Below are 13123 nucleotides of genomic sequence, written 5' to 3' on the forward strand. Positions count from 1 at the left end.
GCCACCGCGGCAGTCAGCAGTGCCGCATTGTAGTCCTATCGTTAATTGGAGGTAGAGATTACTTGTTGACCTGTAGATTGCGACTCAACAAAAGGGTCACAAGGCTCCATTCCTTCCTAGTCGCGCCATTGCTCCTTGCGCCCTCATCTCAGGTTCGCTCTCTTGCCATTGATCTCCTCCTGTAGGAACCTTTCTAGTTTTTCAAGAAAATAGGGTCCCGGATTTCTGCAGGAACCGGAAACTGTCTCTGCAGAGATTGTTGTGGAAATCGAGTTGTTCAATCTACGGGAAGCCAGGAACCAAACTGTCCCGACTCGCCTACCTCCAGAGCATCATCAGCGAGACCCTCCATCATTACCCAGCAGCCCACTGCCGCTGCCGACCAGTCGTCTGCAGGCTGTATGATCAGTGGCCAAAAAATCCATATGGGCCACTGCCATTTGCTACCTGCAATTAAAAGATACCATCCATTAAGAAAACCGATGGGCCTCCCCCAGGGAAACCAAAATCCTGTATTTTGAATTTCTGTTCTCTTCGGGGGAAATAAAAAAAAGAGAAGAGAACAAATTCAAAATACATGAGGTTTAGCGGCTAAATTTAAGCCTAATTAGGGGCTAAACAGGGCTATAGCCGGTTATTAGCGGGTTTTTTCTCATTTAGTTTATAAATGGCATAGCCGCAGCGGCATGTCTCCCAAAAGGCTATATCCGGCTATTTAAAACTTTGATCTGAACTCATGTAAAACTGGACCTTTGACAGTATAAATCCTAAGGCATGTGAATAAATCCTAAGGCAAGTGAATTATCCTTCGGAGACTGCCTCGCGCCCTAGTTGGAGCCAATTATCCCCGGGTCATCGTCGTCGTCGCCAAATACTTGTGGGGGCGTGAAAGGAACTCCTAACCTGCCACGAGCGGCGAAGACCAACTCCGCAATGCGACTGGACAACTTGATGCAGGTGAGGCTATATGAGCCACTCGCTTGTAACAGGATAGGCAGGAAAGAAGTAGACTGAACGAATGAACCGGAGAACTGTATATCTTTCCCTTTGTCTCTCGTTTGACTCACAGGACCTGAGAATTGAGATCCAAGCCAAACCTTGTAACAATATCAGAGAGCGTAACACTTCTTCCTGCAGCCATCCTCAGGTTCGCTCTCTTGCCATCCACCTTCCTTCCTACAAGCTGTTTAGATCCATGCTTCTTTCACCAGCAAATACGGAGTTCTTTTTTTTTTCAAGTTTTCTGCGGCAACTAATCTGTCTCCAGCGGGTTGTTAGATCTGGCCTTCTATCGCATAGTTGTGTGAGGCTATCTAAACTTCGTTTTGTTTCTGAACTAAGGATAAAGGATTGGGTGCGCCTTGTCGCGCCACCTTGCCGGCCATTTGCAGTTCCAATTTTTGACATGCACGATGCAGTTCTGCTGTTGAATTGTATACTTTGATGGCTGTTTGATACTTTGATCGCTAGAGCATGGTAGTGGGCATCATGGGAAAGTAGGCAGTCAGCCATCCTGGCCATGGGTCCCATGGATGTCTATTGGGAAAATTTGCTACGGGACACCGTTATTTTTATATCTTTACCATAACACACCACCGCTGTGCAAAGTCCACGACGAGACGCTCGACCACCTCTCCTTGGATTGCCCCTTCGCCAACGTCGTGTGGGCTAGCATCAACTCGAGGCTGCGCGCCCTGCTCCCCACCCCGGCTGCACCGCTCTCGCTTTGGTGGCCAGCGGCTGTCGAGGGGCGACCCATGGGCCAGCGGAAGACGGCGAACTCCCTGATCTCCCTTGTCATTCGGAGCCTCTAGCTAGAGCGCTGTTAGCAATAAGCCATGGTGTTCATGGCGTGCATGGTGGACCGGCGTGAGCGCGCCAAGGTCGGGTCCATGCACGACATGGTGCGCGCGTGTGACAGTGTGTGTAGTGCGTGTGTTTGTTGCGTTCTGTCAGGAGTTAGCGAGAGGAACGGAGGACTTGGTCCTGCAGCGGGCTGGCCATGGCGATCGCGTTTGGAGCGCGTCGTGCGCGAGCTGGGGCGTGCTGGTCATGGGTGCGTGTGTGCGCGGCCGTAGCGACGTGGGTGCGAGCTGCGGCTATAAAATCCCTTCCTGTAATCTCCATTGTTTGTACCACGAGGTTGAGCAGAAAAGGCATTCGTGCGCCATTGCCTTTCGTCTACCTCCGTCCGTGAGCTGTGAGAGTGAGGGAGCTAGCCAGAGCTAGCACCAACAAGTGGTATCAGAGCCACGGCGATGGCGTTGGTTCCGCACGGTGGTGGCGCCGGGGGGAGCGCGATGCCGCTCTTCTGTCCGATGCTCACCCTCGACAACTACATCGTCTGGGCGGGTCGAGGCCAACCTCGACGTGCAGGGCGTCTGGGAGGCAGTGGTTCCGGAGGACCCGGTGGCGGCGGTCGATCCGGAGAAGAACAAGAGGGCGAGGGCGTACCTGCTCGCGCGCTCTCGAAGGACATTCTGCTGCAGGTGTCGTCGAAGAAGACGGCAGCGGCAGTGTGGGAGAGCCTCAAGGCGCGGTTCATCGGCGCGGATCGCGTCAAGGCAGCTCGGCTGTCGACGCTCCGCGGCGAGTTCGATCGGCTGATCATGGCGGACGACGAGGAGCTGGACGTCTACGCTGGGAAGATCGGCTGCATGGCCGCCAAGTTCGCAAGCCTCGGCGGGACGTTGAGCGATGCCAAGATGGTGAAGAAGCTGCTCGACACCGTCACGGACTCGCTGTACATGGCGGTGGCCGGCATCGAGCAGTTCTGCGACGTCGAGACCGTGTGCTTTGACGAGGTGCTCGGGCGTCTCAAGCCGTTCCAGGAGCGGACGGAGCGGCGCAAGGCAGCTGTTGGCGTCGAGCGTCATGGAGACCAGCTGCTGCTCACGGCGGCGCAATGGGAGCAGAGGCGCCGTACATGCGGCGGCGCCTACGACGATAGCGGTGGGGACAACAACGGCAGGCGCGGCAAGTGCCACAACTGCGGCATCCGTGGCCACTTCGCCCGCGACTGCAGGAAGCCCAAGAAGGAGGAGGAGGAGAACCAGGAGGAGGCGCTGCTCTGCGACGCCAGTGACCACCCATGCCTGCTCTAAGGTCATGGCTTAGGGGGAGAATGTTAGCAATAAGCCATGGTGTTCATGGCGTGCATGGTGGACCGGCGTGAGCGCGCCAATGTCGGGTCCATGCACGGCATGGTGCGCGCGTGTGACAGTGTGTGTAGTGCGTGTGTTTGTTGCGTTCTGTCAGGAGTTAGCGAGTGGAACGGAGGACTTGGTCCAGCAGCGGGCCGGCCGTGGCGATCGCCTTTGGAGCGCGTCGTGCGCGAGCTGGGGCGTGCTGGTGATGGGTGCGTGTGTGCGCGGCCTTAGCGACGTGGGTGCGAGCTGCGGCTATAAAATCCCTTCCTCTAATCTCCATTGTTTGTACCACGAGGTTGAGCTCGGGTTGAAATCCAGAAAAGGTGTTCGTGCGCCATTGCCTTTCGTCTACCTCCGTCCGTGAGCTGTGAGAGTGAGGGAGCTAGCCAGAGCTAGCACCAACAAGCGCAACGCTCGCGTCTTCGACAAGGTCGAAACCAACCCCCAACAGCTTGTTCGCCGGATCAGCGATGAGTGGCAACTTTGGACTTCTAGTCGTGGTTTAGGTAGACCCCAGGGCAAGGAATAGTTGTTGTTTTGGGTGGGTGGTGTGGCCGGCTCCGTCTGTGGTTGCCTGGCGCAAGAGTCTATCCCCTGTACTGGACGATGTCCTTCCTTCTTCGAGCTTAATACAAAACACGTAGATCTCCTGCGCATACTCGAAAAAAAAATAACACACCACCAAAATGTTTCTTTGCTGAGTACCATTATAATTTTGCGGTATGTTTGCCAAAACACACCGCATGCTAAAAAAAGAAAGATTTATTTATTTTGTAACGAAATCACACGACTGCCCCAAATCAGACCGGTTCTCCTTCTAATTAAAAAACAGAAAACCAAACCTGATTTTCGACGAAGGGGACTAAAAAGCCTTTCATCGATCAAGGATGAGCCTTAGCAGGCATCGTCGTCCTCCATCTCACCAGGCGCCGTAGTTCCGCTCCTCACCGTCGGCGAGCACGTCTTCTCTCCGTACATCGTTCATGTCCCTCATCCGCACCATTTGCAATCAGCCGCAAGAGCCGCGGCTCCCAAGAGGGGTCTGGGCCGTTCACCGGTGCCCTCGGCCGCTCTCACCAGCACCCTTGGCCGCACTCACCAGCGCCCTCAGCTGCGCTCATGGGCGCCCTCGTACTAGAACGTGATCTGCCGGCGGCCATGGACGGCGACAGGGCCTGGGTGCCAAAGGGTTAATTCCGCCTAGATTCTTCCCCAATTACATGTAAACTAACTGTATAAACGTCTGGTACTAAATGATGCCCGATTATTTTTTGCATCTGTTCATAGGTACGGACGATGCTGTTCTTAGTACTCCAGATATGGTTCGGTTCAAGACTAAATAGTGCTCGATTATTATTTTTCCATCTGTTCATACGTACAGAGCAAAAGGGAACGGAAAAAACCAGTTTTTTCATCACAGATTAGTACGTACAGGCTAATAAGGGCCCTTGAAAAACCGTTCAAGCAACTGATTCGTACATAGGACCGGACCAAAATTTTAACTTCACAAAAAAAAACGTTCTAAACCAAACGTGGATGGTCATCCTAATAAAAAAATATCAAACTTTCCGTTTTAGGTTATACGGTGTGTTTTGGCAAATGTGCCACATAATTGTAATGGTACTGAGCAAAGACACGTTTTAGTGGTGTGTTTCGGCAAAGACACAAAAATAACAGTGTCCCGTAGCAAATTTTCCCATGTCTATTAGGTCTAGCAACGTTTCTTCTTAACTCTTCGTGGTTCCTCTTGCCCTCAAACTGTAACAAGCTAGCAGAGAACTGAAGTAGATTAACGTTGCACACACAAATGAGAATGGAACATGCATTTTCAGTAGTACCAAAACATCACGCACACAGGACGGAGACCATGCATCACCATGTACTCCCTCCGTTGCAAACTAATTGCCATAGACTTTTTTAGATCCGTCTGTATACAGACTAAAATGCATATAGATACCTGCGAATCTAGATAAATCTGAGTCAATTATTTTGAAAAAGGAGTATAGCAAGAGAATTACATTTAATCGGAAGTGTCATATTTAGAGTGAATTTGAGAAACAACAACGATGTCTGGATTCCTTCAGTCTACTTTTTTGGTGTTGTTAAAGAGCTCTGAAGTCTGAACAACAAACAGCAAGCCGCGCTTCTTCCAATTCAGTTGTTGTTGTCACAGACAACCATCCAACAACAATCTTGGAATAGTCAAACAAGCTAAGAAATATACTTTCAGATGCGTGTGAGGTCTGAAGTCTGTTCATATGCGAGCCAGACAGCTGAAATCATGTAATCCTTAACTGCCATTGTCAGAGGGATGACCAAATACCAAGTTCAACTATTCCTCCTCCAACTATAATACATAAGTCCCCAATGTACACTTTCAATTTCATTCAGGATTGGGATGCTTGCCTTCTATAAAAAGATTCAACTGCGAGTGGCATGATTTTAAATTAGATATAGAATATGCGCACCAACAAGACACATGCTTAGACAGTGTACATGCAAATATGAAGACTATGTAAGTACACAATTCACTTAACATGGTGCTTTTCACTGGAGAAATACATTGGTGCTTTATGCCACAATCATAAATCACATACATGCATAAATCATTCTGAAGAGAGATCTGCACCTTGCGGTGCGATAGAGTCCCTAACCCTAACCCCTCCCGTGGCGCTCCCCAGGGCGCCGCCGGGGGGCCGATCCCTCTCCTTCCGCCGCCCCTCCCTCTGTGTTCTCTCCCTCCGCCGCTGCCGTCGGCGCTGGCCACAGTGGTGGTGGGCCCCGGCGCCAAAGTGCCTGGGGGAGTTGTTGGAGGCGGCGACCGGCGGTGGCGGCTGGGGCGGCGACCACCGACTTCGACGTGCTCCGCATCTAGGGCGGCGGCCCTGGACGTGCGGCGGCAGCTCCACCTCCACAGCCTCCGGCGATGGATGGTGGTGGCGGCGGCTGTTGGATCTTGGGCCCGCCGAGATCCATCGTCGGCTTTTGCTGGCGGCGCGAGGAAGGGGGCGGCGATCTGCGGGGCGAGGATGGTGTGGTTGCGGCTACCGCCATCCACCGATTTCTCCTTCGTCGTCGCTGGTCAGCGGATGGCGGTGTGGGGGCGTGTTCGTCTGCTTCGGGTTTGAAGGTGGTGGTCCTAGGGTTCTTCTTCTGCGAAGATGAAGACCTATCGGATGCTGACCCTCTTCATCTAGCCGGAGTGTTGAGTTCTGGAAGGCTCCGTCGGCGAATGGAATAGCGCATCTTTTGCCTGTAGTTTGCTGGATCGGGTGGTATTCGGTCGCGCGCACCTATGCTTTTATTCCAACCGATTTGGTTCTGGAGGGAGCGGTGCGAAGCTCTTTTTCTGTGTTGACATCAAGTGACTATGGATCCATGATGAAAGTCAGAAGAAGAGAATATCATGAAGGCCGGATGGGAGGACTAGCTAAGGGAGGTTCAAGTCTCCACGCTGTTGATGGACTTGTTTGGTGTTCCGGGCTTCACAGCAGCGGTATGAATGTGGGGACGACAGCACAGGTGAACTTCAGAGTCCTACCTTTCAGGGTAAAAACCCAAGGTCTGGCCTTAACTGGTTGTGCCTGACGATGACCTTGTTGGAGGCATTGTTTTGAGAGCGGGGACTATCTTCAGGGTGAAAACCTAAGATCTTTGATCGTTGTTCACTTCTTGGAGGCGTCGCTTTTGGAGAGTCTGTATTTCAGGTGTTGTCTTGGTGGTGGATATATTGCTGTTGTTAGGCCTGAGATACTGTAGTGGGACTTTTGTTTCTTAGTTTTCTTTTCTATTTTTTTGCTGTGTGCATCCGTAGTGCCATTAGGATGGTGCGTTGTTGCAGAGGCTAGGTGTATTTGGTATCTTTTGATATTAATATATTCCCTTTATCGGAAAAATAAATCAATCTGATAAACTGTTGTCATGCTTCTTTAGCTTCTGGGCTCAGTTTTTTGGCATAATCGTTCAGCAATTATGGTGATGCACAAATGCTAACATATATGAGTTAACAGTTGTAGGTCAAAACATATACTCACCTTGGAGGGACAGTGTCACAGTGTTGAAAATCACGGTTACACATACCCGATTATCATCACAGACGCGCGCTGCGGCGATATTTGGTGGTAGGGTCCCTACCATGGGATCGAGAATGAGCAAGTAAGTTCTCTTTTAACTGCAAGAGAGAGAAAGTGTTGCTAGCCTCAGCACAAGTTTACCAATTGAAATGCAAGCGAATGGAACCATTAGATATTTTGTTATGTATAATAGGTCACTTTTTTTTGTCTTGATAGAAGTACTATATGGTAAAATAAATCGCCAACTTCTACACCATATGTTCTAATTTTGATGATAATAATCTGAAAGCAAGGATTATGAGTCGATGAGTCACAACTAGTCGCTGGGTACCGACTGAAATAAGTCACGATTAGTGCTTGACTTGTCGATATGCAGTCCGTGGAATTTACAGGAGAGGGTGAGAGGACAGAGACAGGTCGCAACATTAGGGATGGGCGAGAATCCAAGAAGATCCTGGGGCTAAGAGCATCTCCAGCCATTGGTGCTCCTCACGGCCAAATCCGGCGCTAAATAGCGTCGGATTGGATGAAACTTTCGACCGGGGAGCGCCGAAGTTTCAGCCGTCTCCCCGGTAGACACCCGGTGTTCGGCGTTTTTCAGAAAAAAAAACGTCCCTGGAAACGTCCATGGCTGCCAAAATTCCAGCATAATTCGGCGAATTTGACCAGTTTTGTCAACATTTGGCGTATTTTTACAAATAAACGTTATAGTTCAACAAAACAAGACAAGTTTTCAAACAAATCAAATGAAAACTAGTTGGTGTTGCCTCAAAGCGTCCATATATGCTCCACCAGATCATCCTGCAACTGTTGATGCATTGTGGAGTCTCGAATCTCCTGACGCATAGCGATGAACGGAGCCCACGATGCCGGCACCTGGTGGTTAGGCTGTGCAAGAGGACCCTCTCTGTCATATGGTGCAGCTTGTTCGTTCAGAGGAACTGGATCCTTTCGCTCATTCTCGATAATCATGTTGTGTAAGCACACACAACAGTTCATCACCTCCCACATCTGATCTTCGGACCAAGTCAAAAAGCGGGGAACCGGACTACAGCAAATCTCTGCTGGAGGACACCACATGCACGCTCGATAACCTTTCGGCAACCTTCTTGTTCCTTAACAAACTCCAGCTCCTTCGGGAGGACGGGGCCTGAGATAGTCTTCACAAATGTTACCCACTTTGGATAGATACCGTCTGCAAGATAGTATCCCTTGTTGTACTGCTGACCATTGATCACAAAGTTAACCGGGGGAGCATGACCATCAACAAGCTTGGAGAAGATCGGCGAGCACTGCAAGAAGTTGATGTCGTTGTTGGATCCCGGCATACCAAAGAAGGAGTGCCAAATCAAGAGATCATGGGTAGCCACTGCCTCAAGTATCACAATGCATCATTTTTTGACCATTGTTCATTCCCTGCTAGGCAAACGGACAGTTCTTCCATTTCCAATGCATGCCGTCAATGCTTCCAAGCATCCCTGGAAATCCTCGAGCTTCATTGACAGCGAGGATCTTAGCAGTGTCTTCGACAGTGGGTGATCTCAAGTAGATGTCCCCGAACACTGCTATCACCGCCCTGCAGAACCAGTAGAAACAATCAAGGCCGGTGGACTCCGCAATCCGAAGATAGTCATCGGCAGAATCACCAGGAGCTCCATATGCCAGCATCCACATAGCCACCATGCACTTTTGGAGGACGGAAAACCCTGTCATGCCGGTGCAATCCAACTTGAATCTGAAATAGGAGTCGTACTCTCGAAGGGCATACACAATTCTCAGGAAGAGCTTCCAGCTCATCCTAAAACGACGCCTAAAAACAGCCTCACCGTGCAATGGATCGTTGGCGAAGTAGTCGGCGTAGAGCATGCAGTAGCCCTCCATTCGCTGCCTCGGCTTGCACTTCCGGCGACCAAGTGCCGACCCACCACGGCGACCAATGGCCGACTCGGCGTACAAGCCGGACAGGCAAGCTAGGATCAGCATGTGCTCCTCGTCTTGGGCGGCGGCTGCCATTTCTTCTTCAAAAAGCTCGGCGAAGATCTGCTCCTCCTCCTCGTCGGAGTCCATGTCCGGCCAGGAAAATGGACGAACACCTGCCGGGCGTGTCGATGAGGAGCGACGTGAGGGAGCTGCCCGATGGCGGCATATAGTAAGAGGGCACGACGGACGGCGGAATATAGGCAGCTGGGTGGAGGAACGGCGGTGTTCAGGCAACCGGCCGGCGGATTGGCGAGGGGTGGTGCCGGTGGCGATAGAGCAACGAGAGGGGAGGGGGGATTTGCGTCGACAAAGTGGTGGGGTTCATGTGTTCTCTCGTCGACAGAGCGGGCCCATCCCCGCTTTTCTCTCGTCCGGAGTCCCCGAGCACACCCCGGAGGGCCGGGGATGGCCTGGGCTCTCCGGATGGATTAAAGGCCAAATCCGGGGGGGGGGGGGGGGGGGAAACGAGGAGCCGGGGTCGCGGCTGGGCCGAATAAGCCATCCGAATGTAAAAAAAGAGTTGCCGGGGGTCTCGTCGGGGAGACGGCTGGAGATGCTCTATGAGGTAAGATGCAGAGCTCCGTTGTAGGATGAGGCCCAGGAAGAAGATAGCCTCCACGTTAATAACGGATGGGCTGTCTTGCCCATGAAGGCCCAACTAAAAACCCTAACTTTCACTAATCCATCTGGTGTGTCTATATTTCTACAAGTAATCTTTAACTACCATCCCAACTAAAAAGAGGCAGGTAAGAGGAGGCTTTGTTTCACATGCCTCCTTCCATGCTTTCATCTCTCTTTCTATGGTCCCAGCAACAAAGTTATCTGTTTCTTTAGGGGTAGGTTTTACGCGCGGGGCCTTTTCTGTCCTAGCCAAAAAGTATTCTCTCAACTCGGGGAAATAGGCTAGTCCTGATTAGTTGTCGACTAGTCAACTAGTCGATCGGCAACTTCAGTTAGTCTTGTCGTTTAAAGTTGTCGACAGTCAAGTTGCGATAGGTCGACCATTCACAACAAGTCAAACCAGACTCGTAATCCTTGTCCGAAAGGGGTGTATTTGCTGATGGACCTATATAAATCATTTTCTTAGTGGATATGTATATCCATTCTAGGTTATAGAACTGACAAGAAATATACATTACCTAAGGTTTGTCAACACAATTTAGAAAGACATGCATATCCGTTCGGCGGCCGAGATGAACCTTAAAAGAAAAGCATGGCATTGTCAGGAATACAATAGCGGAGGAGCGGAAGGGTAGCACAAAATGAAACATAGTGCTAACTGTAGTACATGAATTACAGAGTTTGTCCAAACACTGCTTTCCACAAGATCATTGCATGAACACAAAACATTGACAGCTTCCCATTAAGCAATACCATATGTAGAAGTTAGGACGAAATATTAAAATATATTAGGTTCTGCAGCTTCAAATGTACAATAAGAGAGTTAAATCATTAAAAAATCTTTATTAACAGATTTTATCCAAAAAACAAATCCGTGAAGAAGTTCCAAGCAAAAAAGTAGGGGTGGGAACCTCCAAAGCTCACCGGGAAGGAAAACAAACATTATATTTTGACTCAACAAAATAAAAGAAGCAACTTGCTCCAAATGGTTAAACTTTAATATAAGTAAACACACATGATGAGATTGTTTTGCCAGGTTTGGCCGTGCCGAAGCAAATATAAAATTTACATATCATGAAAAAAAAAACTGACAAATCAAGGGATTGGATACTTACAAATGCAGGGGATTATTTCCTTTATGTATCTTAAACTAACATGTTATGTGCAACCTGTATCACATGTAAGTGCAGCCATCATTTTTAGCACAGCCACGAAGACCAATGAACATAGCAACAAAATGGGTAATTCTCATCTTTTCCACCAGCGCGCCCCAAATAGACGCCGGCAGGTGTGCCGGTAGCGTGCTCTAAGTATAGTGAAAGCCATTCTACACCAGTGCACCATACGCCGGCCTGCAAATTTTGTTTTTGGGACCAAATTATAATATTTTGCACAGTTTAATAATTCAAATAATAGTTTTATAGTATTAAAACACGCAAATTATTTCATAGAAATAGTTCCAATCAATAAATTAAAATTTTCATACAAGAATAAAATTTAATTGCAACGCATGCGGTGTTTCCTCTCAGCACCCAAAAATGCTCGACTAGATCATTCTTAGGATTGAGTATGAACACCAGTATCTCGGATTTTTTCATGTATTCGGAGGAAAGCATAAAACTGTGCCAATACCTGCTCAACCTTAGCAAGAGACCCCTGAATGTCAAAATGATGGTCATCATTGGTTGGTGCATCGTGCTCACTCTCAATGGTCATGCTATGCATGATCACGCAAGCATTCATCACCTCCCACATCTGAAACTCTGACCAGGTAAGAGTAGGGTACCAAACAATGGCAAAGCGCTTATGGAGCACGCCAAATGCCCTCTTCATGGTGCGCCACTCCTCTTTTTTGTTCTTCTTTTGAAATTATTGCCCGAAATATTAAACCTGAAAAAAGTCTTGTTTCTGTTTTTAGTTTTGGGAATCAAAAAATTGGCTAAACGACCGTAGATACATTTCCATACAAAAAAACGTTTTCATCGGAGGTCGTATGCAACCAAAAAACCGTTTTACCGATACATGACGTAATTTTGCAAAAAAATAAAGCCGAAATTCATTTCTGTTAATTTGTCTTGCAACTAGATGATATAAAACGTGGTCATCTCGGAGGATTTTATTTTTTGAAATTTCTAACATTTTCTTTTATTTTGTTTAAATTAAAAGGCAATTCCCTGGTGCGCCACTGCTAAGTGCTTCCCAACATTCCCACCCCCTCGGCTATGTACATGGTGCGCCATTGGTATGTCTAAGAGGGGAGGGTCAAACTTAGTAGTGGCGCACTCGGTGAGTAGTGCGCCATTTCTAGTTGTGATACCTATGGCGCACCGTTTACAGGTGAGCCACTTCTATATAGCAGTGGCTCACCACTAGCATGGTGTGCCACTTCTAGTGATCCCACCGCTAGCCCTTTTTCTAGTAAAATGTCCCCAGTAGCCTAGGAAAACCTCTACCTACATTTTGTACCAGGATCCGAGCTATATCTTCTGCATTTGTTGCCCTCAAATAGGCTGGCCCAAACACTACAAACACTGCCTGGCAAAACCTGTAGACAGTCTCGAAGCATGTCAAGTCGGCCATGCGCAGATAGTTATCGGTTGCATCCAGGGAAACTCCTTATGCAAGACATCGCATAGAAGTTGTGCACTTATGAACTCCTTATGTCAAGGGCTTCTCTTGTCTTCTAAGATGTGTCATGGCTTGCGTCATCGTCCCCGCGATGCCCCGCGCGGTACGACCGTCGTTAAGGCACCGAACGACACCTCGTGATGGATCCATGCCGCTTCCTCGCGAGGAAGGGGTCCTCGCGAAAGGCCTCTATCCTCTATCAAAAATCGGCAAGTGTTGGCTTCCTCGCGAGGCCTCGTTGGGCGTGTCTTCCTTGGAGCTATAGATGGGCCATCGTATGGGCCTTGCAACTTGTTTACCCGCGGTACCCCCGGTGCCACTACACCTACAAGCTGCGGGCCCATGCAATGCCCCGCGTCCTCCCACGTCGCCAGGAGCGTCGTGGGTGGGCCTAGTGCGTTGATCGAGGGACAATTTGCACCATGCATGCGGTGCCATTTCCCTGCGAGGCACATGGCCTCACGCAGGAACTAACTCACTGCGAGGGGGTTTACCTATGGCACCACCTTTAAAAAGGCTTGCCTATGGTATCATTTTCCCGCGAGGCACATGACCTCGCGCAGGAACTTCCTCACTGCAAGGGGGTTTACCTACGCCGCCATCTTGAAAAAGGCTTGCCCGCAGTGTCATTTTCCCGCGAGGAACATGGCCTCGCGCAGGAACTTCCTCACT

General features: G+C 49.5%; 2 protein-coding genes across 2 annotated transcripts in view; both read left to right on the top strand.

The window, feature by feature from the left end:
* The first annotated feature begins 812 nt into the window (after window positions 1-812).
* The window catches only part of LOC127321658 (probable receptor-like protein kinase At5g18500), a 32687-nt gene continuing 20376 nt past the window's right edge, over window positions 813-13123 (top strand). The window contains exons 1-3 of the mRNA XM_071819711.1: window positions 813-957; window positions 1070-1147; window positions 7160-7304. Coding sequence (XP_071675812.1) covers window positions 7285-7304 — 20 coding nt within the window. The 5' untranslated portion in view covers window positions 813-957; window positions 1070-1147; window positions 7160-7284. The remainder of the gene's footprint in view (window positions 958-1069; window positions 1148-7159; window positions 7305-13123) is intronic.
* Window positions 1154-7146, top strand: LOC127321659 (uncharacterized). The gene has a single exon (XM_051350672.2). It carries the CDS (start codon window positions 2259-2261, stop codon window positions 3102-3104), a length of 846 nt encoding a protein of 281 aa, XP_051206632.1. The 5' UTR covers window positions 1154-2258; the 3' UTR covers window positions 3105-7146.

Source organism: Lolium perenne, chromosome 5 (assembly GCF_019359855.2).
Source record: "Lolium perenne isolate Kyuss_39 chromosome 5, Kyuss_2.0, whole genome shotgun sequence".
Lineage (NCBI taxonomy): Eukaryota > Viridiplantae > Streptophyta > Magnoliopsida > Poales > Poaceae > Lolium > Lolium perenne.